The sequence below is a fragment of the Chaetodon trifascialis genome, chromosome 11 (genome assembly GCF_039877785.1).
Source record: "Chaetodon trifascialis isolate fChaTrf1 chromosome 11, fChaTrf1.hap1, whole genome shotgun sequence".
NCBI lineage: Eukaryota > Metazoa > Chordata > Actinopteri > Chaetodontiformes > Chaetodontidae > Chaetodon > Chaetodon trifascialis.
This window is the reverse complement of record NC_092066.1, coordinates 23,458,548-23,484,099: the sequence shown is the minus strand read 5'-3', so window position 1 is coordinate 23,484,099 and position 25,552 is coordinate 23,458,548. Positions and strand designations below refer to the sequence as shown.

Sequence of the window (25,552 nt, the reverse complement as noted above, 5' to 3'; positions counted from 1 at the left end):
AATCAACCAAATCCGAGCAGATAAAATGCTCTGAACACTTCTGAAATGCTCCCAGTGGAGTATGAAAGTGTTGGGAAGACGGAACAAAACCACACCGCAGCCTTTACGTGACACAGCCCTGCCTGGTGAAATCACACCGTTAGCTCCTACCTTCAGCTGTTTCTCCAATGTGTTCCAGGCAGCAGTTTTCTCCCTCAGGAGGGCTGAGGTCTTGCTCAGTTGCTCCTCTAATTCCCTCTTCTGTGCCACTTCTTGCTGGGATCTTTTCTTCAGCTCCTGCAGAGCTTCCACATCAGCAGCATGCAGCATTAGCTCCCGCTCATACTTAGCCTGCGCCTCTGCAGCTAGCTTTGTCTGAGAGGAGGACAGAGAGGAAACAAGTTCCACACAGCTTTCAGATTCATGTCCAGTGTGACGTTCTGAATGCTGGTGAAAAAGTAAAGAAGTAGGAGTTGAGTGTGTGTCTGTGTGTGTGAAAGAACCTGCAGCAGGCTGTCCTGTATGGCCTTCTGCTCCAGTGTGACAGCAGCAGCTGCTCTCTCCAGCGCCTCCTGCTGCTCTGCCTGGCTGGCCTTCAGACTGCGCTGCACCTCACACACCTTGGCAAGACAGCAGGGGAAAGAACTATATAGACACTTGGAGGTCGACAATGTACAGGCTGACAGGTCAGTGCAAAAAATCTAGTGACGTTAAAGTGCAAGTGAAATTGCTTATTCCGGCTGTCCAAGATGCCTTAACAGTCATACAATTTCTTACACTAATTTATTAGGTGACTGAATTGAGATGGAGGCTAATCTGTTTCCCCTGTTGATTATTAAGAGAACTGATAACTAATCATTATACTAATGGTCATTGCTGACCAACAGTCCAAAACATATTACATTTACTGTAATATCCAAATGGAGAAAATTGGCAAACCCACATATTTAAGAGACTATGGACGTTGAATGTTTTGCTTGATAAATGACTTAAACAATGAACTGAGCATTAAAATGGCTGCTGATTAATTCTCTGTTGACTGGGACAATGACCATCAAGCAAAATGTCCACAGTTTGAGTCTGGCTGGGAGAGGTTCACACTGTTAAAAAGTTATTACCTTAAACGCACAATACCTTATTTTTGGTTGACTTTTTGGGCAGCAGAAACAAGTGACATTGAACATGTCACATTTTAAGCTGATACGGTGAACTTGTTAACAATCGGTTGCTTATTCATATATTCAGCAGGTTCCTATCAGGCTCCATTTTTGATCCTGAGGGAAATATCTGAATCTTTAGCTTCTAAACGCTCCACTACATTCACCAGCTAGTCTCTGCATTTTCTTTGAAAACAGGTGCCTGCGGCAGCGGAAATTGAGGCTATGACAGCAGTCAGAGTGAACCAAAGCAGTAAAGTTGTGGGTCAAAGCAGCTAAACAATGAGCTGAACAGCTCTCTCTAATGCCAAGATCTGCAGATTCAGCTGATAATTCTCTGTAGGCTCATCATTCCAAATGACTCTTCACACTGTCATTTGATACATTGCTCTTGTAAACATATCCATTAGAGCCGTTTTAAGTCATTTTGTGTATGTTGATCTTATTTTATGTTTCCCTCTGCAGACAAAATCTAGATTCAAAATGAAAATCCAGCACAACAAGTAATGGAGACAACTTCAAAGGACATGCGGACAAGCAACGGCAGGTGTGATGTGCCAGGAAGGTTGTGGTAGTCAACTATTGAACATGCAAAATTTCACCAAAGAAACCTTCATAAAAGACGGAATGTCACAACATTCCTGCAAAGGTTCACTTGTATAAATCTGTGTTTACTTGTTTTTCCACAGCATCCACAGCCTTTCTCCTCTGTTCTTGCTCCTGCTGCTTCATTGTCTCCGCCTCTAAAATCCTCTTCTCCAGCTGTTTCTGCATCTCCTCTGACTCCTTCAGCCGGATCTCCAGAGGGGAGCGAGACTAAAGAATGGAGGAGGGTCAGTTCACGTGTGTGGACAAGTGTGTGTGAGCAGTCAAGAGAGTGAGATGTAGGAGAAAGACAGAGGATGGATGTTGTTAAATTACTAAGAAAAATAAAGAGCTGCACCTGCTTTTCTTTCTGCAGACTGTCTTCCAAAGTCAGTACCACAGCCCTGTACTGCTCCACACTAGCATTAGCATTCTTTAGCTGCTCTGCTAGTTCAGCCTTTTGTTCCTCAGCAGTTCGTAGAAGAACTTTCACCTCTGCAAGCTCCTGCTCTGATTGGCTGGGCTGCTGGGAGGCTGCTGGCACTGGAGAGCGTACTGACAAGTTTTGGGTGAAAAAAAAGAAAGAGTTAACAGCCAGTGACAGTATTAGCATTTTCCCAACCATTTCCATCAACATGAACCTGATTGTGTGTACACCTCAACATTTCAGATGTCTGATATGTTGTTCGGCACTGTAGTGATGACTGACACTTTTTGAAGCTCCTATCAGTTATCCACATCACTGCTGAGTACTGCTCTTTACCTCTAAGAGGTGCTCTGAGGCCTCCAGCCCTCGTAGCTGGGGTGGTCGCGTTGCTGGAGGTGGTGACGGCCTCAGAGGAAGAAGCAGAAGCCAGCTGGGCTTTCAGTGCTGCCACCTGTTGTTCAGAGCTACGCAACAACTCCCTGGTCTTCTGCTGCAAGGTGTTCTGGGTCTCCAACTGTTTCTTAGCTTCTAATAACTGAGCCTGGTGAGGAAGCAGAGGTGACAGAGGGATTAGACAAGATTACATGCTGTGCCTAACAACTCTTATTTAGGAGCAAATAAATACACATGCGTTAAACACATATACTTGACATACGTCCATGGTACGCCCAAGGCTGTGTCTCTGTGCTACTTCCTGGTCCAGCCTGGTCTTCATTGAAGCCAGGTCTGCCTCCAGATGCTCTATCTTGTTGTTCAGTCGCTGGCGAGTGTCTGTTTCTGTACGCTCCATAGTCAGCTATATCGATATGAGAGGAGAAGGAAAACAGGAGTCATTGTGAGATAATTAATTTTAAGTTCACCTGAATGTTTGGTGACTTGTAGCAGCATAGACTGTCAAACCCTGAATCATAATGGCTGCAACAAGATGATGCAAGAAATCCCATTTCCCCTGTGACTGTGGTCAGTTGAAGTCACTACCTGGATCATAATCATTAAACACTACTGGACCAATGAGCCTAATATTTATTGTGCACATTTATGCACGCTCTGCCTGTAAACAGGAAGAATTCATTATATTACTGATTTGTTATTGCAGCAGGACTCTTGCTTCCTAAGATCTTTAACAGAACATACATACACTCATTGCATGAAATGAAGAAAAACAAAGTGAGCTCTTTCAATTCATTCAACAGAGAACAAAAATACTGTTCTATGATATGGTACCTGTATAGTCTTGAGATTGGTGAGCAGCAGGTTCTGGTTACGTTGCTCAGCCAGCATGGCTTCCTTTTCTCGATTGAGTCGACTCTCTGCTTGTCTTAACATGTCTCTCTCTTTAGTCAAGTTCTCTACACGCACCTACAGACACGCACAGAGGAAAATCTCAGAATTAGCTAATTGGGAAGCAGTCAGAATTAAGAAGTAAAAAATTCACCAAATTCACTGTGAGTTAAAAAGGATCATGGAAAACAACATGGGGGGGGGGGGGGGGGCAGCTATGAAGAAGGCTCTGTCACACCAGGTCTGGTGCTGGGTCCTGAGTGGTGGGGACAGGAGGCTGACATCAGAGGAGCAGAGGTTGGGAGAAGGAGTGTGGTGGTGAAGCAGGTCTGGGAGGTAAAAGGGGCCTGCTTATGAGCTTGATGTGCCATTAAGAATGCTGCTGCAGTAGCCTGCTCTGAATGTGATGGATCAAAGTTTCAGCAGCAGAGAAGGAGAGTGATGGGTGTAGACAAGCTATGCTTTTTAGGTGGATAAAGGCAGTTCTGGTGATTTGAGAGACTTGATGTTGGAAAAAGAGGTTGCTGTTGAAAATAACCTAGAAGTTGCAGATGTAGGCAGGGAGTCAGAGTGGAGTTACTGATGGCGAGGCAGAAGTTGCGAGTGGTTTTGATGAGGGATTTGGGACTAATGGGACCGCAATGTCTGATTTATCGCAGTTTAGATTTAGGAAGTTGGCTTGCATTGATGATTTAACTTCAATGAAGTTTTAATTTAATGATTTATATGTTAATGAGTGGAGCGGGGCGGCTGGCCCATAGTGGGCGATAGTGCACCGCCCTCCTTAAGCCACAGGAGAAAAAGAGAGAGAAAAGAGTTTATTTTGCCAGTCTAAGTCTTAATATTATTGTCCAATCAGCAGCCTGAATATTGCTGTGACATATGTACACATATGAGCCATGTCTACATGGCTCTTGGCTTGTTTAAAGTATAAGGATGCTTTTGTAGTCTACTTGCAGGCTGAGAAAACTGCAATTAAATAGAGTCACACAAGAAAGACAGAAAAATTCCTTTCAATATGAATGACTGTTTATCAGATTTCACTTCTGTTAGATCCAGCTCTCACAGTCTATCCACTATCATATCTATCCTTGAGATAATTAAGCCTCTGTTCTTCCTCACCTCTTCCAGTGCCAGTTTTTCGTTAGCCTGTCGCAGGTCCTGGCTCATTGTGTGGATGATGTGCTCGTGCTGTTGGGCCGTCGCAGCCATTTTTTGACTCCTGTCCTGTAGAGCAGAGATCTCTCTGCGGTAGGCTGACACAGTCTCCTGGAACATCTCATACCTGACACACACAGAGACACACAGAGCAAACACACACAATATAAAAATGATCTCTAAGAATTGAAATACGAGGCAGGTGTGGCAGCAGCACTGGGCCCCACAAACCTCTTGTTGCTGAACTCCAGTTGAGAGGTGAGCTTGGCATGGCTGGAGCGGAGTTCTGTCAGCTGCTTCTGCAGCTTGTCGTTTGTTTCATTCAACATCCTGTCGTTCTCTGCCTTCTCCTTCTTATAGAGGGTGAAGGCATCATTCAGCTGGAAACACAGAGGCACACAGCCACTCAGAACAACGACTGAACTGAAGGATTTCCCTTTTTCAATGAAGATGAAGAGGAATGCAAATTGAAGTGTGTGTGTACAGACACACGTGTGTACCTGTTTTAAAGCAGCTTTAGCCTGAGCAGTCTGCGCTGACTCTGCAGCAGCAGCTCTCTGAGGAGTGGACCGAGTAGCTGGGACTGAGGGTCTGACTTGTGCAGGGAGGGACGAGGAATCTGGCCCTGCAGGCACACATGACAACGTGAATCAATATATATTCAAATCGTGAATATTTGTTGGTAGCCCTAATTCACATAAAGGCTAAAATATGTTAGTATTGTGTGTCACCTGGAGGAGGCAGGCTGAAGCCGGTGCTCTGTGTCAGCAGGGCCTTGTACATGTCCCTCTGTCTGGCGCTGGAGTCAGCCAGCTGTTTCTGCTGGTTCCTCTGCTCTCTCAGCTGCTCCATCTCCTTCTGAAGCTTATCCACACTAGCCTCCAACTCTGACACACTGAAGGGAACCATAGAGACACAGCTCATGTTTACAACACATTTCAAGCAGCTTTATTTACAGCATGACCAGCTGAAGACACTGGACTAATGGCTGGTTTGTTGGCTCAACTTCTGGAATGATGTCACTGGCTGTTGTAGCGGATGTCAGTTTGATGTTTATTGAAAACTGTCATATTAGTTTTAGTTTAGGTGAGTAACAGATCCACAAGATCTACAATCTTACTGTTTATCCATTGTGTCTAATATGTGTGTGTTGAATAGAGCTACAGGACAAGTAAAAAACTTGCTTATTTGGACTGTCTGACTAAAAGAAAAAACAAAAACAAAAACAAAAAAACCTAAATCCCACCAGTTGATCAATGACATATTGAAATCACATCATCAACTAATGACAGCAAGTATATTACCTGCTTATATTCCATTTTTGACAGTACATGTCATAAATGGTATGTGGGTTATGACTCTCTCTCGTAACTGGCGGTCCTCAACTACATTTGTCCAAGGGCCAGAATTTCTCAAAGCAGACGCTTCATTTCACATAAAAAGAGAATGACCAGCCTGGGAGCTGAGCGGTTTGGTGGTTTTTGCACAGAGTACAAAAGACAGACTTGGAGGATGCTCTGTGGAATGGGCAAACCATGAATTGCAGGATTCTTGGCTCTTTGCCAGGTGATGGCAAGCAAATCTACAGTCACTCCTAGCAGAGACTGGCCCCTTTCCACTGGTGAGTAACGTTAGATGTGCACATATTCTGATTTAATCAATATTCCGCAGGCCAGATGGGAAACTTTAGTGGGATGAATGTGGCAGGCACGTCTACAAATGAACAGCGACTACTGCTTCTGTCATTGTGATGCAGGAAGTCTCAGTCCAAACTCTTCTCCTGTGTGCGCCCTCGGTCAGTCAGCAGAATCTCTCTTTGAATCACCAACTCTCCTACTGTACTCTTCCCATGAAAAATCCTAAAACTTGCTTCCATAAGTTCCATGCACTTATGACCTATCTTACCACTTGTAAGTCAGCAGTTGTAGCAGCATGTAAAAAAAACAGTAATAGCTGTTATTACCGTGCTGATGTCACTTGGCTCTGCTGTATGTCCTTCTCTTCCTCCAACTCTCTCAGCCTTCCCAGCAGGCTTTGGTTCTGCCTCTGCAGCTCCTCCACACTGCGGAAGGACAGCTGGCCTGGACTGATCAACTCAGAGGTGCTGGAAATGTTGGTGGAGCTGCCATCATCCTTGGTCACCTGATTACCTCTGGCTTCTTCCAGCTCCACCAGAAGAGCACATACCTGGAGGAGAGACAAGCGAAGAGAATGTTTCATCAATCTGCTCTTCACATTATTGTTAAATAACTGGATCAGTTGAGTTGGCTGATGAAGTCTGTTTCTTTTCCTGCTAACAGAGTGCTGCACACGTTGTACAATCACAGTGACAGAGTGAAGAGTGCGGCGGATTAAAACAGATTCATGTAACAGCTCTACTTCAAAGCATGCATTGTTTGCCGTGTGTGTGTGTGTGTGTGTGTGTGTGTGTGTGTGTGTGCATGTGCGTGTGTGCGTGTGTGCGTGTGTACCTGTGAAGATGTATCGTCTAGTTGTCTCTCTGTCCTCAGTTTGTCTCTCTCCATGCTCTCACAGTGCTGCTTGGCCTCTTCTTTCTCTTTCTGCAAACTGTAGATCTCCTAATGACACCAAGTGAACAAAATGCATGCTGAACTTAAACGGATATGCGCAAGGAATCAAATGTGACTTTCAACTCCGATTTTTGCTTCCAATAATTCTGAAAACAAGATGATCAGAATGAAACGATTATTGTGCCGCACTCCATTTCGCAATGATGACCTCGTTTTGTCATGTTATAAATCCAGAGCACCTCTTTCCTTCAGAGTGGTGTGCTTACACATGATCGTGATTTTTAAGGAGCCCCAGAATGTCTAAAACCCCAAGGTGAACAAATGTACTTGAGAACCCATTCTTTGATAAACACAGAAGGAACATGAAGTTATTCCACACCGTTCGAGCCTGTTCCAGCTTGTTGCACAGGGAGGCCATGGACCTCTGCATGCTCTCGTACTCCTCGCGCTGACGCTTGAGGACAGGAGCCTTAGACTCAACCTCCTGGACAATCTCATCCAGCACTCTGCTCACTCTGCTGGTCTCCTGCTTCTCAAGCTGAAGCTGCGTCTGACACTCCGCATAGGCGTTATACAGCTGAACAGAGACAGAGGAGGAAGAATTCAGACCTGCTACATCAAATACATAAACCATGGTGTGTGTCTGCTAGACTAGTTGCATAACCTTCATTATAAAAAGGGTACATACAGGTTCCAAAGAGCCAATTCTACACTTCCGTGGATAATACTGCTGGTTTTCTATGTTTTAGTCCCAAAAGGACCAACTGCATGTGCATTATATCATCACTGTCTGCACTCTTTCTACAGTGTACTTGTGTTAACTAAAAATATGTATCAACTAAATTAATGTTCACGTGGAATTAAAAAACTGAAAAAAAAAACAAAAAAACAAAACCTTATGAATAAAAAATACAGATTTGGTGCACTTGACAACAGCGTTTATCAGCAGATTGCAGCATTTCCTTGTTTCTGAGAAATATGAAAAATTGTAAACTTAATAAAATAAAAGAGATAAAAAAGAAAAAAACAGTGCTGGAGCACACCGCAGCACCCAGCAGCCTCTGTATTTTTGGTCCCAGGGAACATGCATTTAACTCAAACATTATCACTTGAACACGGAAAAATATTTGAAAATAAAAAATGTGCCTCGTGTCTGACGTGTTTGCAGACATTTTTTACTTTGTCAGCCTCATCAACTGGCTGATGTTGATTATCTCAAAATGCCAGAATATGGATGCCAATTAATTAGTCTATCACTACTTACATGAATCTAAAAACTCACATTATGCAAATAACAGTCACAGTTAATTACTGATTAAGGTGACCAAGGTGCTCTGCTTCTTTATCTGTTCTTTTTCTTTTCTCTGTGGAATCTAATCAAATTTCTGTTGCCAAATATTTGTTAAACAACATTTAGTAAGTACAGATTATGATTAGATGGGGAAAAAAAGAAAGAAAAAAAGAACCCAACTGGTGTGAAGCAGCATCAGCAGTGACACATCAGCCAAGACACAAACTAATTACACGGGTTACATTAACTACTAACGAGTACTGACTTGTCTAACTGATATACCATACGTGTGGTGACAATACAAAGAACTGAACTGCCAATAAACATGTGAAGATGTGGTATAAAATAAGACCCTAAATGAGCTTTAATGGGTTTTAAAGTGTTAAGTTTAAGCAGCTTTGAGTGCTGCCAGATGCTTCGGGGACACATCTAGCTAATATGATGACTTACTTATGTTTTAAATGTATAAAGAGTGTCTAAGTGTCTAACAGTGTAAGACAGGAACACAGTTTGTTGCTTGAGTAAAGGTTATTATATTCACATTTGACATTATACTATATCATGACATACAGTACCACAAAACAGCTCAACATGTCACTCAGCTCTGGTATGTCCCAGTAAACTCACATCAAAGAACTTCATGCCAGGCTTGACAATTGCGGCGATGGCGGCAGCTGATGGACACATGGAATCCAACTGCTCCTCAGTCAGAGAGGGCCCACCTGGAGCAGAACAAAGGAGGACAGGTGGCCGTGTGTGTACAGACATACTTGTAAAGTTAGATAAAAAAAATCCTGTGTCTGCGTGTTCTTACAGCAGTGTTTGCCGGCAGCCTTCATTGTGGCATTTTCCATCTCTTTTTCCATTTTCTTGATCTTCTCTCTGAGCTCTGCCTCAAGCCGAGTCTTTACTTCTTCCCCCTCTGACACCTTCTTTTCTAGAGCCTTATTGGCTGCAAAGACAGTGGCATCAATCACACAGGCCATCATTCACACTTATTATTTGGAAAGCTACTCTTCACACACAAACAAAGGAATTAAGAGTAAGATTATGCAATTACAATTCTCAGTTTGTGTCACCTTCCACAGGTGAGCAATGGTCATTTAGAAATTCAGTGTTGCAAACTGATAAGACTACCCAAGACAAAGCAGCAGTTTTACAGTTTGCATGTGCGCAAAACTTTTCTGGAAGTCTGGATGAAAAGTTGAGTGATACCTTCCCCAGTGTCTTTGACCAGCTTGCTGAGCTCTTCCACTGCTCTGCTCAGCTCTTGGTTCTTGGTCTCCATGTCTGTTGCTGCCCCCTACAGGAAAGCAAAGACATCACACACTGACTACATGACAGTACAATGCACAGATAATGCCTAGTACTAATTTTAAAAATCAGAAAATATGCTTTTCCCCAGGTGCCCTGCAGTGTTTTTCACCTTGTACAGTGAAGACAGCTTGACGTGAGCGTTCAGCTCATTGCGGTATTTCTCCTCCATGGCACTCTGCTCATCTTTAGCCTGGAGAGAAATGCAGACCACAAAAACAATGAACACCTCATTTTTTTTCCAGTCGTAATAAATATTTTTGCCCTGTACTCATTAAGTCATATATAAGATAAGATCTCCTATCTTATCTTATATATGGTGCTCTTTGTTCCACTGATAAAACACTGAAAGGTGAAACTGAAAAACACATTTCTAAAGCACCTGCTGTTGTAGAAATAAAAAAAAGACAAAAAAGAAGGAGAACATCAAATAAACATCTGTGACTATCATTCGATCACACTTCATTTTCAGCTAGGACATCAGAGGAGTCAACAGTCCCTGCTTTGAAGACCTCGGTGTCTTCACAGTGGTGTGAGGAATATCAGCTGTCTTATAGAGCCGTCTACATCTACCCATTGACCATTCAGACAGGCAGAATGTAAAGTGAATGAGAGGAAATACCTAAATACTAAACCTTGTCTGTTCATTAAATTCTTAGCTGAGGACAACGTCGGTTTGTTCATGTTACCTGCTTCAGTTTGTCGTTGAGGTCTGCAGCTCTTTTACTCTGGCTTTCACTGCTTTCCTTCAGAGAAGTGAGCTGACTTTCCAGTCTGGCCACCTGTTGAAAGAGAAATTATTTCAAAAGACATTAGAGTTGCTGTCGTCTGCCACTTCATCTGCCAGACTGGCTCGAACAAATAACAGTTCTCTCTGTTTTAGTGGGAGGTTTGAGGGTTATGTGACTTCCCAACAGGTGTTCTTCTGACAAAGGTCACTTAGGGTGAATCCCATTTCTCTTTTCTACCCCTACCCCTTAGCCCTACCCCTTGTCCCTTGCCCCTTGAAACGGAGTGCCAAGGGGTAGGGCCGAAAGTCAACCCCTCCGAATTGGGACACCCCTCCGACAATCGCGTACGTCATCAGTAGTCGCCGCTGCCTCTTACGTAGGCAGATGCGACAAGCTAATGCTACCGTCACATTCGATTTGTGTATGACATTCCTGCATGTTGTATCCCACAACGCTGTCAATGTAACTAAATACCAGCAGCGAGGTTGCCAAAGTTATTATTGATAACGTTATCACTGCAGATTATCAGGCTGCCCACAGAGCACCGCTAGTGGCATTCAGCCTGGCAACGGTAACCACGTAACTGAAGCCTTGACTACTATCAATTTTTTTCGGGGTTTTTTTTTTTTACAAGGAAAATGACCACTACACATTGAAACAACGTTAAAATAGACAATAAAGTGGTTTTCGTACATTTTAAAACTTCGTTCATGGAGAAAATACCGGTCTTGCAAAGCATTCTGAGAAATCTGTCGTACCCCTCCGTTTGGAGTGTGCCTCGGAAAAATCTCCGTTTGGAGGGGTACATAGCCCTACCACTTCCCCCTACCCCTCCGTCATAATGGGAATTGGGACACCCCTACCCCTCCACGTGAACGCGCAAAACTGAGGGGTAGGGCCAAGGGGGAGGGCCAAGGGGTGAAATGGGATTCAGCCTTAGTGTACACGCAGTCAACAGCCAGACCACTGCATACATTTTACATTTTGTTTGTGTGTTACCTGCTCCTTGCTGTTCTTCAGACTGCCCTGGAGCTCCAGCGTCTCTTTGCCTTTCTCTCTGTTGGTGTTCAACAGCTCTTCAGTTTTGGCCTTCAGTTCTGCGGTTAACCACTCGATTTTATTCTCCAGTAACTCCTTCTCCTGCTCCATGCGTTTCTCCCGGTGCTACAACATACGAACACAGGACATACAATCACCAAAGTACATTACAGGTTTGAGACTTTAGAGCTGGCTGATTCCAATAAAATTACACATGGTGGGGACCTGAGGATTTGTGATGCAGTGGATCAGTTAAGAGTTTTTTGCCACTGCTTTAGGAACGAATTAAGAGCACACCAAAGGAGGAGCCAACAGCATCCAAAAACACAAACATGGGAGGAAGTGGCATTAGCTAATAAGAATGTTACTACTGGTTGAAAACAGCACTGACTTTGTATTTCAAGAGATTTTTTTTGTATTTCTTTACAAATCAACAGTTTTCTTTGTGCCAGCCTCGAGCGGATGTTGGACCAACTGCAGCTTAATGCAATTTCACATGAGCTTAAACGCTGCTGGTTTCCATGAAATCTGATGTGTACCTGTACAGAAGCCTCAGATGACTGTATGTCATCCAGTTTCAACTGCAGCTCCATCTTGACTTTGCTGGTCTCCGTCAGCTTCTCATTCAGGCGCTTCACATCCTCTGCAACCACACACACACACACACACACACACACACACACACACACACACACACACACACACACACACACACACACACACACACACACACACACACACACACACACACACACACAATTCACTACAAAAACTTACAATGGAACTCCTTCTTAAAAAGGTGTCATTTGTTGCAGATTGTAAAAACCATTGAGGCAAAGTTGTGGTATTGGGCCATATAAATAATAGTGCCAGTGTCAAAAATATTGTGTTATTAACGTGTTAACGCAAATCAATTTTAACAGCTTCATTTTTTTTTATCGTGAGATTTACGCTCTTTGTGACCTAGTGAACTTGTAGTTTTTTATAAGCTGTGGCCACTGCTAGTAACATAAGAAAAACTACAGGATCCAATTCTAAACTGGAAACAAAACAATAGGCACGCCCCACGCACGTGTTTGGTCTTGCCTGCTTGTTTAAGAGTAGGCTACCAGTTTGTGTGGATGTCAAGTGCGAAACGCCGAAATGGATATTGTTAGAGTTAAATATTTACTCTCATCTCTTAATAAGCTACATACACATAGTAATACAACCAACATGCCCTCCAGTAACTATAAGCTGCACACACATAGCCACACAGGCAATGTGACCTTCAGTAACCTCAGAAAACACAGACAACGAAACTTAAGATATCTCGTGTCAGGTAACACATAATTTACATATAGAGGGGGGGTCTAGCTATCTTCTCTTTCAGGGCGCTGTCTCCTATGGATTGGATGGGTCGTGTGCCAACAGGCTGGGGCCAGCCTGTGGACCAAGGAGAGGGCACTGAAGTCTAAACCACGATGATCACCACCTGTTTTGACCAATCAGATAGCTACACATTTCTTTTTAAAACTTTGTATAATCACAAGTCAGGCATTCTCATTCTGGCGGGTGGTTGCAGCTAACTGCTTGCAGACTGCGATTTCCCAAAAGACTGAGATCCATGTACATGTTATCTATTTTATCAGTGTGTTAAGAAATATCCTTAACTGAAGACAGAATATCTCCTGACCTCTTTCTGCAAAAAACGACCACACTCACAATATGAACAAGATTCTGAATGGAAAGTTTAGTTTCAAAAAGTTGCCAGATGGGTCGACTGACAAGACCAAAGTTATCTGTGTGTATTGTCGGTGTGAACTGAGTTATCACTGTAGCACTGAAATACCACTGGATGGCCAAACACACAGTGAATGCAAATTCTCCGCCGCCTCCGTGACAAAACCAGGTGACAATGGATGGCTTTCGACAGAGGCATGTGGATACCGCAACTAAGAACAAGCTTACTGCAGCCATAGCCAAGTAATGTTTATACTTTCTGGAGAGAAATAAGAGGCTGCTTGATGAGCCTCTGGTGAATAAACAGAAGAGCATCATAGTCTGACTGCTTGTATGTTCAGAGGAAACTTAAGAAAGGAAAGTTTAAGCCATGGGTTAACTGCACTGTAGGCTGAGTCCTAGTTTACAATGATGTGCACTTTGTAACTTTATCTTGTATCACCCTGTTTTGATCCCTTAGAAAGGGTTGTTGAAGGGGCTTTTTTGTAACCAAGCATTTATTTTTTTGTCATCTGTTTATTAACAGTGTTAAATTGTGAGATTTGATTCATTCAAATGTGAATGACTGCTCAAAGTGAGAATGTTAGTGTGAAATATAACACTACACGTTGTTGTTTTCAATAAAAAACATTTACACAAAGCAATCATCCACTATCCACTTTTCCATGTTGATAAGAGCATTAAAATGATAATTCAAGGGACATTTAGAATAAAAATGTGCGATTAATTTGCGATTAATCGTGAGTTAATTATGACATTCATGAGATTAATCGCGATTAAATATTTTAATCAATTGACAGCACTAAGAAAAAAATTAACTTGACCTGAAAAACAGAGGACTTAACTGTTCCCACTACAACCAAATGCCTAAAAAAAGATACGTTTACAGAAACTCAACATGCAATAACAAAATAAATGTCTCCAGATTTGTGTCCGCAGACTATTTCTGTGTGTGTGTGTGTGTGTGTGTGTGTGTGTGTGTGTGTGTGTGTGTGTGTGTGTGTGTGTGTGTGTGTGTGTGTGTGTAAGCCTTCTATCCTACCAGTAAGGTTTTCCACCTCCTGCGTTCTCTTCTCCAGCAGCCTCGCCAGCTCTCTCTTCTCTGCCTCGATCTCATACTTGGCCTTGGTTTGCTGTAGCCACACATACACAAATACACGGCATTTGTAGAAAATTAGAAATGTTTGGTTGATTGAATAACTTTAAATGAAGGGTCATATAGACTTCAGCGGCTTAAAATGGTCGCAGTCATTTGTATGAGCTACAAGTGTAATTCCACACGTCTGTTCAGAGTAAAAGTCTAATTTGAATTTAAGCATTTATAGCTACATCGTGATTGACACATGAATTTCTACCATGTCAACCACGGCCAGAGAATGAGCTCCACATTCAACACGTGGACAGCTGAAGGGTTCTATACAGGTGATTGTGACATATATTTACACCAGTGCAATGATTTACAAATGAACTGCGTTTACCAACAATATCCTTCATACAATCATGTGTTCACAAAGTGGTGAACCTCTCTCCATCCTTCCTTGTGAACCACTGAGCCTTTCCAGGATGCCCCTTTCATACCCAATCATGATCCTCTCACCTGTGACCAATGAACCTGTTTACCTGTGGAATGATCCATACAGGTGTTTCTGGTGGGTTTATCAACAGGAAAATAACAAACATATACTTCTTGGGTGAAGCATTTCATAAGCACCAGCGTAACCCAAATGAAACAGAGCATTATTAACACTCTATCCTCATGAGGTGCATGGGTATGTTTACCTGTTGTGGTGGTTTGTCTTCAGAGGTCTCTCCCTCTATTCCCTTCAGGGCGCTCAGCTCCTCATCTGCACAGAGAGAAGCATTAAGAGACTGCTCACACTGACGTCAAGAGGGAAAAGAGGAGGCTGCACTAGTTCAAGTCTGTTCAAATCAAGTTTTAGAGATTTAGAGATGCTTAAAACCTGGGTTTTCAGAACTATCTCTGCTAGATTCAAAATAATCTCAAATACAAATACTTGGTCCAGGGCACCACACTACCTCTATAATTAAACTGCAAATACACAATGTTGAAAGGCAGCTCCTCACTTGATTCCAAGTAATTCCAGGATTGTACATGATGTGATGCTCTTGTCCTCCAAATTGGGTACAACTGATACTGTAGTATTTTGTACATACCTTAAGCTAAATGGACATCGCCATTTGAAAATATATAAAATCATTATTATTTTCAAAATCTAGCATCAGTTAACACCTGGAAGCTGTAGCTGTTAAGCTGTATCAAGAAAACCAGAATAAAACTGTCAACCTCGTTCTGTGTTCAGCATGCAGCAAGAGGACACCTGCCGCTGCATGATAAAAGACTGTTTCAAAGACAATTTGATTCATGGTCTGCATTAGAACGAACAACACTTTTACATTTTCACAGACCTGTGCATGCCCATGAGTGCCTTGTGGCCATTCTAAGCCAAAAGTACAAAAGACAGAAGAACAGATCATGTAAGCAACTATTACACTTTGACTAATTCAGGAAGTTGAGTCTCATGAGTGGCAACTGTGTACATGAAGCACTGATTCCTCAATAAGTGAAGGTAAGAAAATGTGTGTTAATAGTGCAGTTGTAGTGTGTAAAAACTCACTAAGTTTCTTATTCTCCTCCTTGAGTGTCTGCAGGTCTTTGGTGGCAGACAGGATCTGTTCCTGACTCTCCGCCAGTCTCTTTTCAATATCAAAGTACTGCTGTTCTGTTGGGGCAGAGAACATTCAATGTGAGCACACACCATCACATCTAACTTACAACACACAGACAAATGCAATTTTAAGTTATCTTTCACTACTGTCTGTTGAAAGACTACAGTTTGAGAGAGCAACAGATTTTAATCGGCAGCAGCTACCCAGCTTTGTAAACTGGCATCGTAGTGTGCAACAGGACATGTACACAATGATTTAATGAGTGTTACTGATAAATATTTAATACATGTGCAGATCTCACATACCGATAACTAAGTTTTTAACATTAATATGACCATCATGCTGTAATTTATACAGTCAGTGTAGGATAGATTAATAGGAACCCATGTCTTCTTAATCTAAGAATTAATCCAGAAGTTGCTATGCTGAATTCGGCTGAAGGGCTTGTAAGCAATGAAAACCGCCATACCAAACTTCACTTACAGTTATAATGTAATGTTTGCTCGTTTAATAACAAATACATAACGACACACATAACAGACCTTTCCCAAGTGTTTAGGAATTGTTCTTCAGTTCGGCATTAATTCAACACATCATACCGTTCATAAACTCTGAATTAAGCAGTCAGGTTTTAAGAACTGTTAGCATAATGATAACTCTCTTCCGCCAAAGTTAGCCTGAACGTGACACCGCGGCTACCTTTAGCGGTCAGGTGTAAGCACTGCCGCACGCACACACAACATTGATTTTTGGCCGAATTTGCCGGAAGAAAGCTTCATAGTGCACTGGAGTTTGTCGTGACGTTTCCATTATAGCTTACATGCTCACCAGATAACTAATTTCTACATGATTGTAGCTACCTACCACTGTCTGCTTTGAAGCGCTCGTGCTGCGTCTTGAGCGCCTCGTTAGCATTCTGCAGCTCCGTTACAAACTTCTCGAGCTTGTTTTGGGCGCCTTTAGGGAGTTTGTTTAACTCCGTCCGCTCCAGAACCTGCAGCAGGACGGCCGCCATCTCCACCTATCCCCCCGAAAAATAACAGTAGATAGACCCCAAACTCCAATAAAATAATTTTGTACTCTTGCCGTCCTTAGCCCCCCTGACAACTTCCCGAGAAAGTGTCAAGTTACCCTCATACAAAGACAGGATATTCAGTTGAACCTTTCAAAATAAAATAATCAAGTTACACCAGACAGCGAAGTGAAAAACCAACAGTCCCTGAATGGATTTGCAGAGACTGAACTCAGAATTCAACACGATGTGTTGAAAACTAGTTTATTTGACAGCTTTCAGCCAGGAAGACTTGACACAAACACATCAACCGCACCAGTGTTGTTCCTCCACAGACACAAGTGTAAACATTGCCTCTTTCATTGAAATGTAATGTCACAGCTACAATTATTATTAGTTGCCTTAAGAAGTTAACTGTGCTTTAAAATGTAATCGTTGTCATCATAGTACATACATACGCCAAGTGCAACTTAAGTAATAGCTAACGATGTCTAACGAACCATTGCTTGTAGCAGTGACACGTTTTATCTTGAAGAGAAGTGAACAACGTTCCGTTATTTGTTCGTCTTTCTAACTTGACCAATTGACCTCGACTAACTTACTACGACAGAGACGTGCGACGGAAATACGTCACTGCACTAAGCAGTGCTGGAAATTGAGTTTTTTGGCACTGCTGACGAACCACTGCCAGCTGTCCAAATTAATAGCAAGCTCCCTACCCTGAAGTTCACGTTTTATCCGCTGTTTGGCTTCTGTTAGGTATTTTCCCATATGTTACGTGGATAAGTACTTGAGAATCAAGCTTTTTAAACTTTTTCGAATTGCAACTTTGACGAGCTATCGTTAGCTAAATGTAATAAATGAATGTCTCCTAGCTAAAGGAGGGGCAGACAGCCCTTAACCATACCATTTACGTGCTTTAACTACTTGTGGCTTTGAATTTAATCAGTAACTGCATGTTTGTAGATAATGCTAAACGTGAAGCCTTTGTCAAGACTTCGCTTGACACTTGTCATTGCAGACACAAGTTAATTGATGAAGAGAAACGGTGACTGTGTTGTATCTTCTCTTCATCTCTTTCCACCCTCTCCATAGGCAGAATGGGTCGTGGCTATATAATAGAAGACGCTGTGGAGGGATATTTGTCTAAACTATGCGAACAAGCGGGTCCAGTAACGGGCCTGCTTATTGGGCAGGTAAGGTCATACTCTAACACCTGTCTGTGGTTTAGCTTTTTCTCAACACGCTGTAGAAAATCAGTTCAGGGTGTCAGCTAGTTAATATATCTGTTGGTTTTGTCTGATGTATTGGAGCGCATAATATGACATGATATGATGTTGAAGAGTATGAACTGCATGTGGAGTGAACATACAGTGGTTGACTGATTAATGACGAAACAGAGCTCTTTCAGAGCTCAGCGCAAAGGGATTTTGTCATCATGGCAACTCGAACACCCCAAAGGGAGGAGTCTTCTTCAGCATCTGGAAACTCTCTGGATAAGGAGTGGGTGACTGAGCATGCTCGACAGGTAAGCAAATACTCAATACTATCCCAGTACTACCCCACTGTGAACAGTTGAAGTGGCAGCAAGACAACTGCGGTTGCTAGAAAAGTTCAAGTGTTTTTGTAGGCTTTTAAATTGTTGTGGAGTGTTACTGATTACATTTGCGACTGTTTGATCACTTTTCAGGTGTCTAGGATGCTGCCCGGAGGCCTGTCTGTATTGGGAGTCTTCATCATCACTGATACTGATGCCAAGGACACACTAACCACACTCCGACAGGTGAGATTCTGATAAAGACGCTGTACTTGGACATCATGTACACACTCTTAAAGCTGAATTAAGGGATGTTCAACCACTAGGGGGCAGAAAATCATTAAAATCAGCTGACTGATAGATAGCCATCAAGTATCCCTGACTGAGAACACTGTTGTGTATTTGCCAAGTTTACTTGTGTAGTGTATTCCAAGAGTAGAATGCCACAAAGCCCCTCACAGTAAAGATCTTAAGGCAGACACGAGGAAGCACCTCAAAAGCACAGTCTTCTTTAGTTTTAAGCCTTGTATGTGGGAGCGTCTGATTCTTCTGATCTTTGTGTGTGTGCGCTGTCTGTGTGCAGCTGGTCTTTGCAGTGGAGAACCTGATCTCCTCGGAGTGTCTGTGGAACCCTGCAGAGGATGATGTCACAGACTGCATCGCACTGCACGTCAACCCCAAAACCAGAAAGTATCCTTTTGCACGGACTTCTTATTGAATCAAATAGCAACCAGATGCTGTGTGTGGACATTCTTTAACCCCACATATCAGAACTGTCTGCAGAACCTTTGACGTCAAAGATCCCAAGGTTAGTTGACATTTTTCATTTCAGCTTCCATGGCAGTCATTGAATTCAAGCCACTGCATATTGCCTTCAAAAAGCACTCCAAAAATGTTGACTACCAGTAACAAAGGAAAATGCAAACGTTTGAAAAACTGAATCCTTTTAAAGAAACATTCCAAAGGTCCATCCAGATTGTTTTGAATGTCTTGTCTTTGTCATCCAGCTGGGACCAAATCAGTTGACCTGCATGATTTGGACCAGGGACTAAGGATTCAAGCTTGTGACTGACTGAAGAGCTCTCAGACTTGACATGATGTTTAGATTTGAACATGCAACACAGTTGCACAGTTGTTGTCAATCATATCAATGTCCTTGGCTGTTGCAGAGCACGGCCAAGCCTGCAGACTGGAAGTACCAGTCAGGTGTGTGTTCTTCCTGGAGCATGGTGTCATGTTGTTTGAATGTGGACATGTTGGTACCACTACCAGACAACAGAACTGGCACAGAAAACATGGATAAATGCCTTAAGGTGGGTGCACATGCACACACACACGCATGCATGTACGCACGCACGCACACACACACACACACACACACACACAGAGCTATGATAACTTCTACATTATATACATATGTATATAGTGCAAATCACTCCATTGTGAATGCATCTTTAAGATAAGAACACAAACTGAGTTTCCAGCAGTGTCAGTGGACCCGTTCACAGGTCATGCTTTGTTTCAGGACGGACTGAAAGTGTGGGCACACCAGATTCAGAGTGGAGTTTGTCTAATCGACGGGAAAATGCTTCCAGAGGACACAGAGCTCACAGCTGGACAGGTTGTATAAATCTCACCAACACTGAGGAAACAGTTCAGAAAGTCAGTCTATAAAACCCTTTACTTACCTAAGGAAGGTGGCTGAGAAAAGCACGTTTTTGAGCCTTTGCTCAGGGGCACTTTGGCAGTAAATGTAGTAGAAAAAATATTGTTTACAATTAGGCTGTCTCATTCCTCTCTTGTTGTATCATAAACTGGTTTGCAGTATTTCTGTGTCTAATCAGACAATAGATCAGACCCTACCTGTCTGAACATGCAACACACCTACAACAACACCTAGTACAAGCACTGGTACTATCAGGCCTCGACAGTTTTTTACAGTTTTTCTCCATTGGTTTGGCTTATTTCTCGAAAAAGAAATTACATTCTTAAAACTCTAAGATCATTTGGCAAAACAGTCTTACAGTTCAGCACAACACCATAGCTCACTTGCAAAAGCTCATATCTCTCCCAAAACTCTTCACTCATGCTTCAAAACTAAATTCCTTTCCCATATAAATAGTCAGTGCCACCAAAATGCAAAGATCCTTCTCAGTTGCTTTGGCTCATATCTTGAAACAGACCGGACGTTCTCAACACTCTTGGTGCTCACCCAGAATAACCTGGATGGTTCAGCACAACACCATGGTTCACCTGCAAACGCTCATATCTCTCCCTAAACAGTTCACTCATGTGTCAAAACTAAATTCCTTTCTCATATAAATAGTCAGTGCCCCAAAATGCACCGTCCCTTTGGCATTGTGTAAGACTGCAAGTCAAAATGTTTAGATGTTTTGTCACTATGGCAGAGGACCATTGAAATATCCCTCATTGATAATGGTTACTGTACTAGTTTTTTTGTCTAGCTGACAGAATACAATTGTGTACAAAACTGGAAAAAAAAAGGATTTTACGGTATGAGTAGCCTCCAAGGTTTGACATCACACATTGCACTCATACTGCCATGGAAGTTGTAACCATTATTGTTCACACACAGAAAGTAACTTCCATACATCAAAGTAAAAAGAATACAGCATAACACGTAAACAAAAAACAAGGAAAATGATATGTAGCCTTCAGTGCTGTAAATAAAGCTGGAGTTTCACAACTAACACTTCTTCACTGGTCGCTGTCCTCATCCTCCCTCTCCTGGCCACGCTGCTGTCTGTCTGGCCACAGATTCTCGGCCACATCACAGCGTATATTCTCCCTTGCAATGCAAAGAGGGAATAAACGGAGTGCATGTCACAACCATCCCCTACACTGATTGAAGGGGATTGTACTGGCTCTGGTCAGGCTCTATATATACATGTTTGGCAGCATTCACAATCACAAACAGCACCTGTCAGGTAACTAAACACACTGTTTGATTGGTCATCTGAGATGTGTGAAACTCCTCCTTCGTCAGTCAAGTTCTAGTTTCACCTGACTGTCAATTACTGCAATCAGTTTATCAAATGCTCCAAGAGATTCATATATGGCATTCATGATATTATTTCTTGACTAATTTTGACATTTGAACAGACTATTGTGCATGTGATGACTTATACAATGAAATGATGCTGACATGTTTTGGAGAGAACAACCATTCGACTGAGAATCAACAATCAGTTTAGATCAACAAGATCTATTCATTTGGAAATTGTGCTAAATGTAGGCTAACTGAGCTAACTGCAGGCTACCTGTACTTAATCATTTGCAGAGATACACTGAGGCATTGAGACATGTACTAAGACATTTGCAATTTGATGAAATGAATGAGAGATTCAATTCTGTTGTGAAGTGGTTTGGAGGTTTGTCCATGTTATTTTGAGAATGTTATTTCTGTTTCAAGAAATGAGCCAAACCAATAGAAGAGAAAACTGTAATTCCTTACTGGCAGGGCTCCCAGCATGCTCATTAAAACCCTGCAGATGATCCAGAATGCGGCGGCTCGCCTTGTCTTCCACCAACCCAAAAGACAAGTTTGAGTTGACTAACTGAGATGGGAAACTCAGAGTTTTTGGTTCAAGAACAGATCAGAATTAGTTCAATCAACTCTGAGTTAAGTGTTGGGAATGAAATGGATCATCAATGGATCCAGATTGCTGTCTCTGTCCTTACATTGATGGCAGGTTGATCTTAAAGTGGTCATGCTAAAAATTGTCCTTTGGTGACAGAGTAATGTCTAACTGGGATTTCAGTGATTCTGAAGAACCTCTGTAAATGAACGTGGTCTGATATGTACTTTAATATGGACTCTGATAATGAAGAAATGAAACGGTGTATTAGACTGCTCTTCAGGGTCAGCAGGAGGGAAGGAGTCAGAGGGAAAGTCTCTTGAAGAAAACCCTCCAGTGAGCGGACGAGGTTGACAGAGTTCATTACCACAGTAACTGACCCAGAGTTTAGGATACCTGTTTTTCTGTTTTCATGAAACCTGCTTTCTGAAACAGGGCCCTGATGTCCTCACAATGTTCTGCTTTTTTAGAACTTACAGCTTACAGCTCCTCATGCAAAACAAGAGTCTTCTATGAGAGCGGACTAAAATTTGAACACAGTTACAGCCTTAGAGTGATTCTGAGAGACACTGTCACCTGTAACTTAGCAATGTAAGTAAATATGATGTACCACAACTGAATATTCTAACCCACTGTTTCATATTTCTCTGTAGAAGAGGAACGCGAGACAGACCTACACAGCTCAGCTGCTCATCACACCAGTAAGAAACACAGACACAGACACACACACACACACACACACACACACACACAGAGCTGTCGTAACATCTACATTATATACATATGTATATAGTGCAAATCACTCCATTGTGAATGCATCTTTAAGATTTGGTAAATTAAGTGATCATAGTTATATTGAAGCTACTAAATCAAGTTGACCGTTTACATGCTGATTATAAAAGAGAGCCATGATTTCCTGTGTGTCAGGATGACCAGAGGTTAACAGATGTCGTCCAGCATTGTGGAGGCAGTGTGTCGGTCAGAGGAGCGATCCATGGGAGAGCTTACCTACACAGCAACAAACCAAAGGCCAGGCTGGCTGAAAAGGTAATGCTTTCATTCAGTATAAAAGACACTGTCAGATGAAGACAGATCCATCATTTTGTCCTGAAATCTTCATTCTGGACAGCTGCTGAAGAGGGATGTGGTTTCTACGGTGGCCATAAGGGTTCAAATGCTGCTGGAAGAGCTGTTGATATCTGAAGAGGAGTGTAAGGGCAGCAGCAGAGAAAAACAACAGACAGGTACACACACATACACACACAAGCTAACTAGACTTTGCTCCACCAGTCGTATGCTTTTAGCTTATGGTGGCTAATGGCTATGTGGCTAATGGTTAGCTAATGTTAGCTAAACATTGCTGTTTCACTGACATTGCAGAGTAAGTTCACTGACTTTCTCACTCTTTTTACCTGTTCTTCTGGAACACTATGTTTTAGCATATCACAGGTAAAAACAACAAGTGGATACGATACCTGGCCCGCCACAGGGCCTGTCCACTCACAGTGCGGTCAGACTTTGCCAGGTGAAATTTAAAGGCATATTATGCTGGCTAGTGGGCTAACAGCAGCATCTAATAACTAGTAAATTCTACAGCTAATTATCACACACCTTACTGTCATTGACTTCTATCATTGTCCTTGCTCTCACTTTGACAAGGAGCAAGCTTTGCCGTTCGTATTGTTTTGCTGTACATTTATGTAAACAAAGGTAGAAATGCTAGCTTGTGTTAGTAGATATTAGCAATTTCTGAGGTCACGGGTTTCTGTCTGCCCGCACCTTCAGTCAAGCTGCCTAATGATGATGTCTTTAAAACAACTGACTCAATAAATTGTTGGGAAATGAGCCCAAATTTTGTTTCATTATCCTGTAATTGTCACTGGTGGCAGCAGTGACTCCTGTATACTTTCATGTCCTTATTGATAAACTTAAACGTCTTCCAAGTGTTCAGCCACTATTCTCACTGTACCTTTGACTCTTTACCTCTGTCTCCCTTTCAGAGCAGTTCTGTCTGCCTCATCGAATCTTCTGTCCAGTAAAACGGAGTGGGCCAGTGTGTGTGTGTGACTACCAGTTCAGCGACGAGGGCCAGTCTGAGGTGACTGACAGGTTGAAGGAGATGCTGGACATTGATGCAGCCGAGGAAGACTTGGATGCCAGGCAGGAAACACCTGCTGAAATCATGCAGAGAGATGTTGTGGCAGGTAAGGAAGAAATCAACTGTGTGGTTCATGACTTCAGTTTAAAAAGCGCTCTGATTTCCATCCATAACTTGATTTTTCCCACTAACCACATTTGGGTTACTGAGGTATTTTATTAATATGGTTTATGAAATTGTGTGTTTCTAGAGCCCACTGTGGAAACTGTTGAAGCACTGGAGCCCAAGAGGAACAAATACATTGGTAAAAAACTTCACTGTAACACCTACATTCTCACAATGTCACTTTAACAGCCAAGTAGACATTATTAATACATTATTAATATATGTTATTTTATCTTGTAGAAATATGTTTGAGGAAGGTCAAATTGATAAATACCTTGCCCTGATTCCCCTCTGTGTTGTTTAGGTGTTGCCATGGCTACTGCTGTCGCCCTACTTGCCACTGCTGCCTCGATGCTCTATCTCAGTGATGTTTAATACACACATATGCACACACCAAATAAAGTGTTTGTTTGTAACATTTCTACAAAGTGTCTGTTGGTTGAATCAGAAAATGTAAATTTGGGATTCTTAATTTGACTGACTGCAACCTGTTAAAAACAGTGTTCCTGACTTTTGCCCATTATTAGTTTTTAGTGGCCTCTTCTGTATTTTATCATATCATCATTTTTATATCAACAATGTCTTGAATTATTAGATTATTATGTGTAATCTGAAAGGGGTGGCTCACAACGAATCATCACCAACTCTGCAGGTAAGAGAAATCATTAAGAGCGAACCAAGGGAGGTGTACAGTATATTGATAAGAAAAGGGGACCAAGCATCGATCCTTGTTGTACCCCCGTGGAAATAAAGTGTGGCTTGGAGTCTTCTCCTTGCATTGTCACTTTGAACAGTCACCCTGTGAGGTAGGACTCAAACTAGAGAAGTGTTTGTGCTCAAAATGCTGAGTTTGGATGTCCAAATCACTGAAATGAGTAAGAAACAGAAAATCCTCATGACAGGTTTTCCTCTCTGTTCATATTTAACATAATAGTAACATACTCAGTAAAACAGCATAGATCTACATGTGGCAATCCCCAACCCACTGCCCATTTATGCTTCTCTGCCAAAACCTCTTGCCACCACACTGCAACCCCATATAAATGTTCTACATCCACCACTGCTCCAGGGCCCTCGGTGCTGTCCTAAATTTGGATTGCAGAGACACAACCTTACAAACACTTTACTGTATGTCTGTTAACCGGCCGGTACACCTTCCACCTCTGGCTTCAGATAGCTGATGTTTGTTCTGAGGAGAGTGAAGTGCAAGGTGCCTCGTTGCCGAGCCTCTAAACCCGT

At 42.3% G+C, this 25,552-nt stretch overlaps 2 protein-coding genes across 2 annotated transcripts in view; one reads left to right on the top strand and one right to left on the bottom strand.

Moving 5' to 3' along the window:
* Positions 1–17,052, bottom strand: part of tpra (translocated promoter region a, nuclear basket protein) — a 37,578-nt gene extending 20,526 nt beyond the window's left edge. Inside the window, exons 1-25 of the mRNA XM_070973737.1 lie at positions 16,767–17,052; positions 15,851–15,955; positions 14,994–15,058; positions 14,257–14,347; positions 12,032–12,135; positions 11,454–11,618; positions 10,413–10,505; positions 9,836–9,916; positions 9,625–9,712; positions 9,224–9,361; positions 9,037–9,131; positions 7,498–7,695; positions 7,059–7,166; positions 6,551–6,774; positions 5,319–5,482; positions 5,088–5,212; positions 4,819–4,967; positions 4,552–4,714; positions 3,373–3,507; positions 2,804–2,944; positions 2,485–2,689; positions 2,080–2,276; positions 1,812–1,952; positions 483–599; positions 151–354 (exon numbers count right to left, since the gene is read on the bottom strand). Of these exons, the coding sequence (XP_070829838.1) occupies positions 151–354; positions 483–599; positions 1,812–1,952; positions 2,080–2,276; positions 2,485–2,689; positions 2,804–2,944; positions 3,373–3,507; positions 4,552–4,714; positions 4,819–4,967; positions 5,088–5,212; positions 5,319–5,482; positions 6,551–6,774; positions 7,059–7,166; positions 7,498–7,695; positions 9,037–9,131; positions 9,224–9,361; positions 9,625–9,712; positions 9,836–9,916; positions 10,413–10,505; positions 11,454–11,618; positions 12,032–12,135; positions 14,257–14,347; positions 14,994–15,058; positions 15,851–15,955; positions 16,767–16,917 (3,447 nt within the window). The 5' untranslated portion in view covers positions 16,918–17,052. The remainder of the gene's footprint in view (positions 1–150; positions 355–482; positions 600–1,811; positions 1,953–2,079; positions 2,277–2,484; positions 2,690–2,803; positions 2,945–3,372; positions 3,508–4,551; positions 4,715–4,818; positions 4,968–5,087; positions 5,213–5,318; positions 5,483–6,550; positions 6,775–7,058; positions 7,167–7,497; positions 7,696–9,036; positions 9,132–9,223; positions 9,362–9,624; positions 9,713–9,835; positions 9,917–10,412; positions 10,506–11,453; positions 11,619–12,031; positions 12,136–14,256; positions 14,348–14,993; positions 15,059–15,850; positions 15,956–16,766) is intronic.
* A 445-nt stretch (positions 17,053–17,497) lies between these two features.
* Positions 17,498–24,825, top strand: odr4 (odr-4 GPCR localization factor homolog). The gene is made up of 14 exons (XM_070974457.1): positions 17,498–17,673; positions 18,010–18,110; positions 18,326–18,442; positions 18,605–18,697; positions 19,035–19,141; positions 19,223–19,259; positions 19,621–19,764; positions 19,977–20,072; positions 22,704–22,751; positions 22,978–23,097; positions 23,180–23,294; positions 24,051–24,254; positions 24,399–24,452; positions 24,618–24,825. Exons 2-14 carry the CDS (start codon positions 18,015–18,017, stop codon positions 24,686–24,688), a joined length of 1,302 nt encoding a protein of 433 aa, XP_070830558.1. The 5' UTR covers positions 17,498–17,673; positions 18,010–18,014; the 3' UTR covers positions 24,689–24,825.
* Positions 24,826–25,552: the final 727 nt, after the last annotated feature.

Excerpts from the sequence above, each read along its gene's own strand:
- odr4 (XM_070974457.1), top strand. The coding sequence starts at position 18,015 with ATGGGTCGTGGCTATATAATAGAAGACGCTGTGGAGGGATATTTGTCT. Across the intron at positions 18,443-18,604 it reads TGACTGAGCATGCTCGACAG|GTGTCTAGGATGCTGCCCGG; the intron begins GTAAGCAAATAC and ends ATCACTTTTCAG. Across the intron at positions 23,098-23,179 it reads AGGCCAGGCTGGCTGAAAAG|CTGCTGAAGAGGGATGTGGT; the intron begins GTAATGCTTTCA and ends CATTCTGGACAG.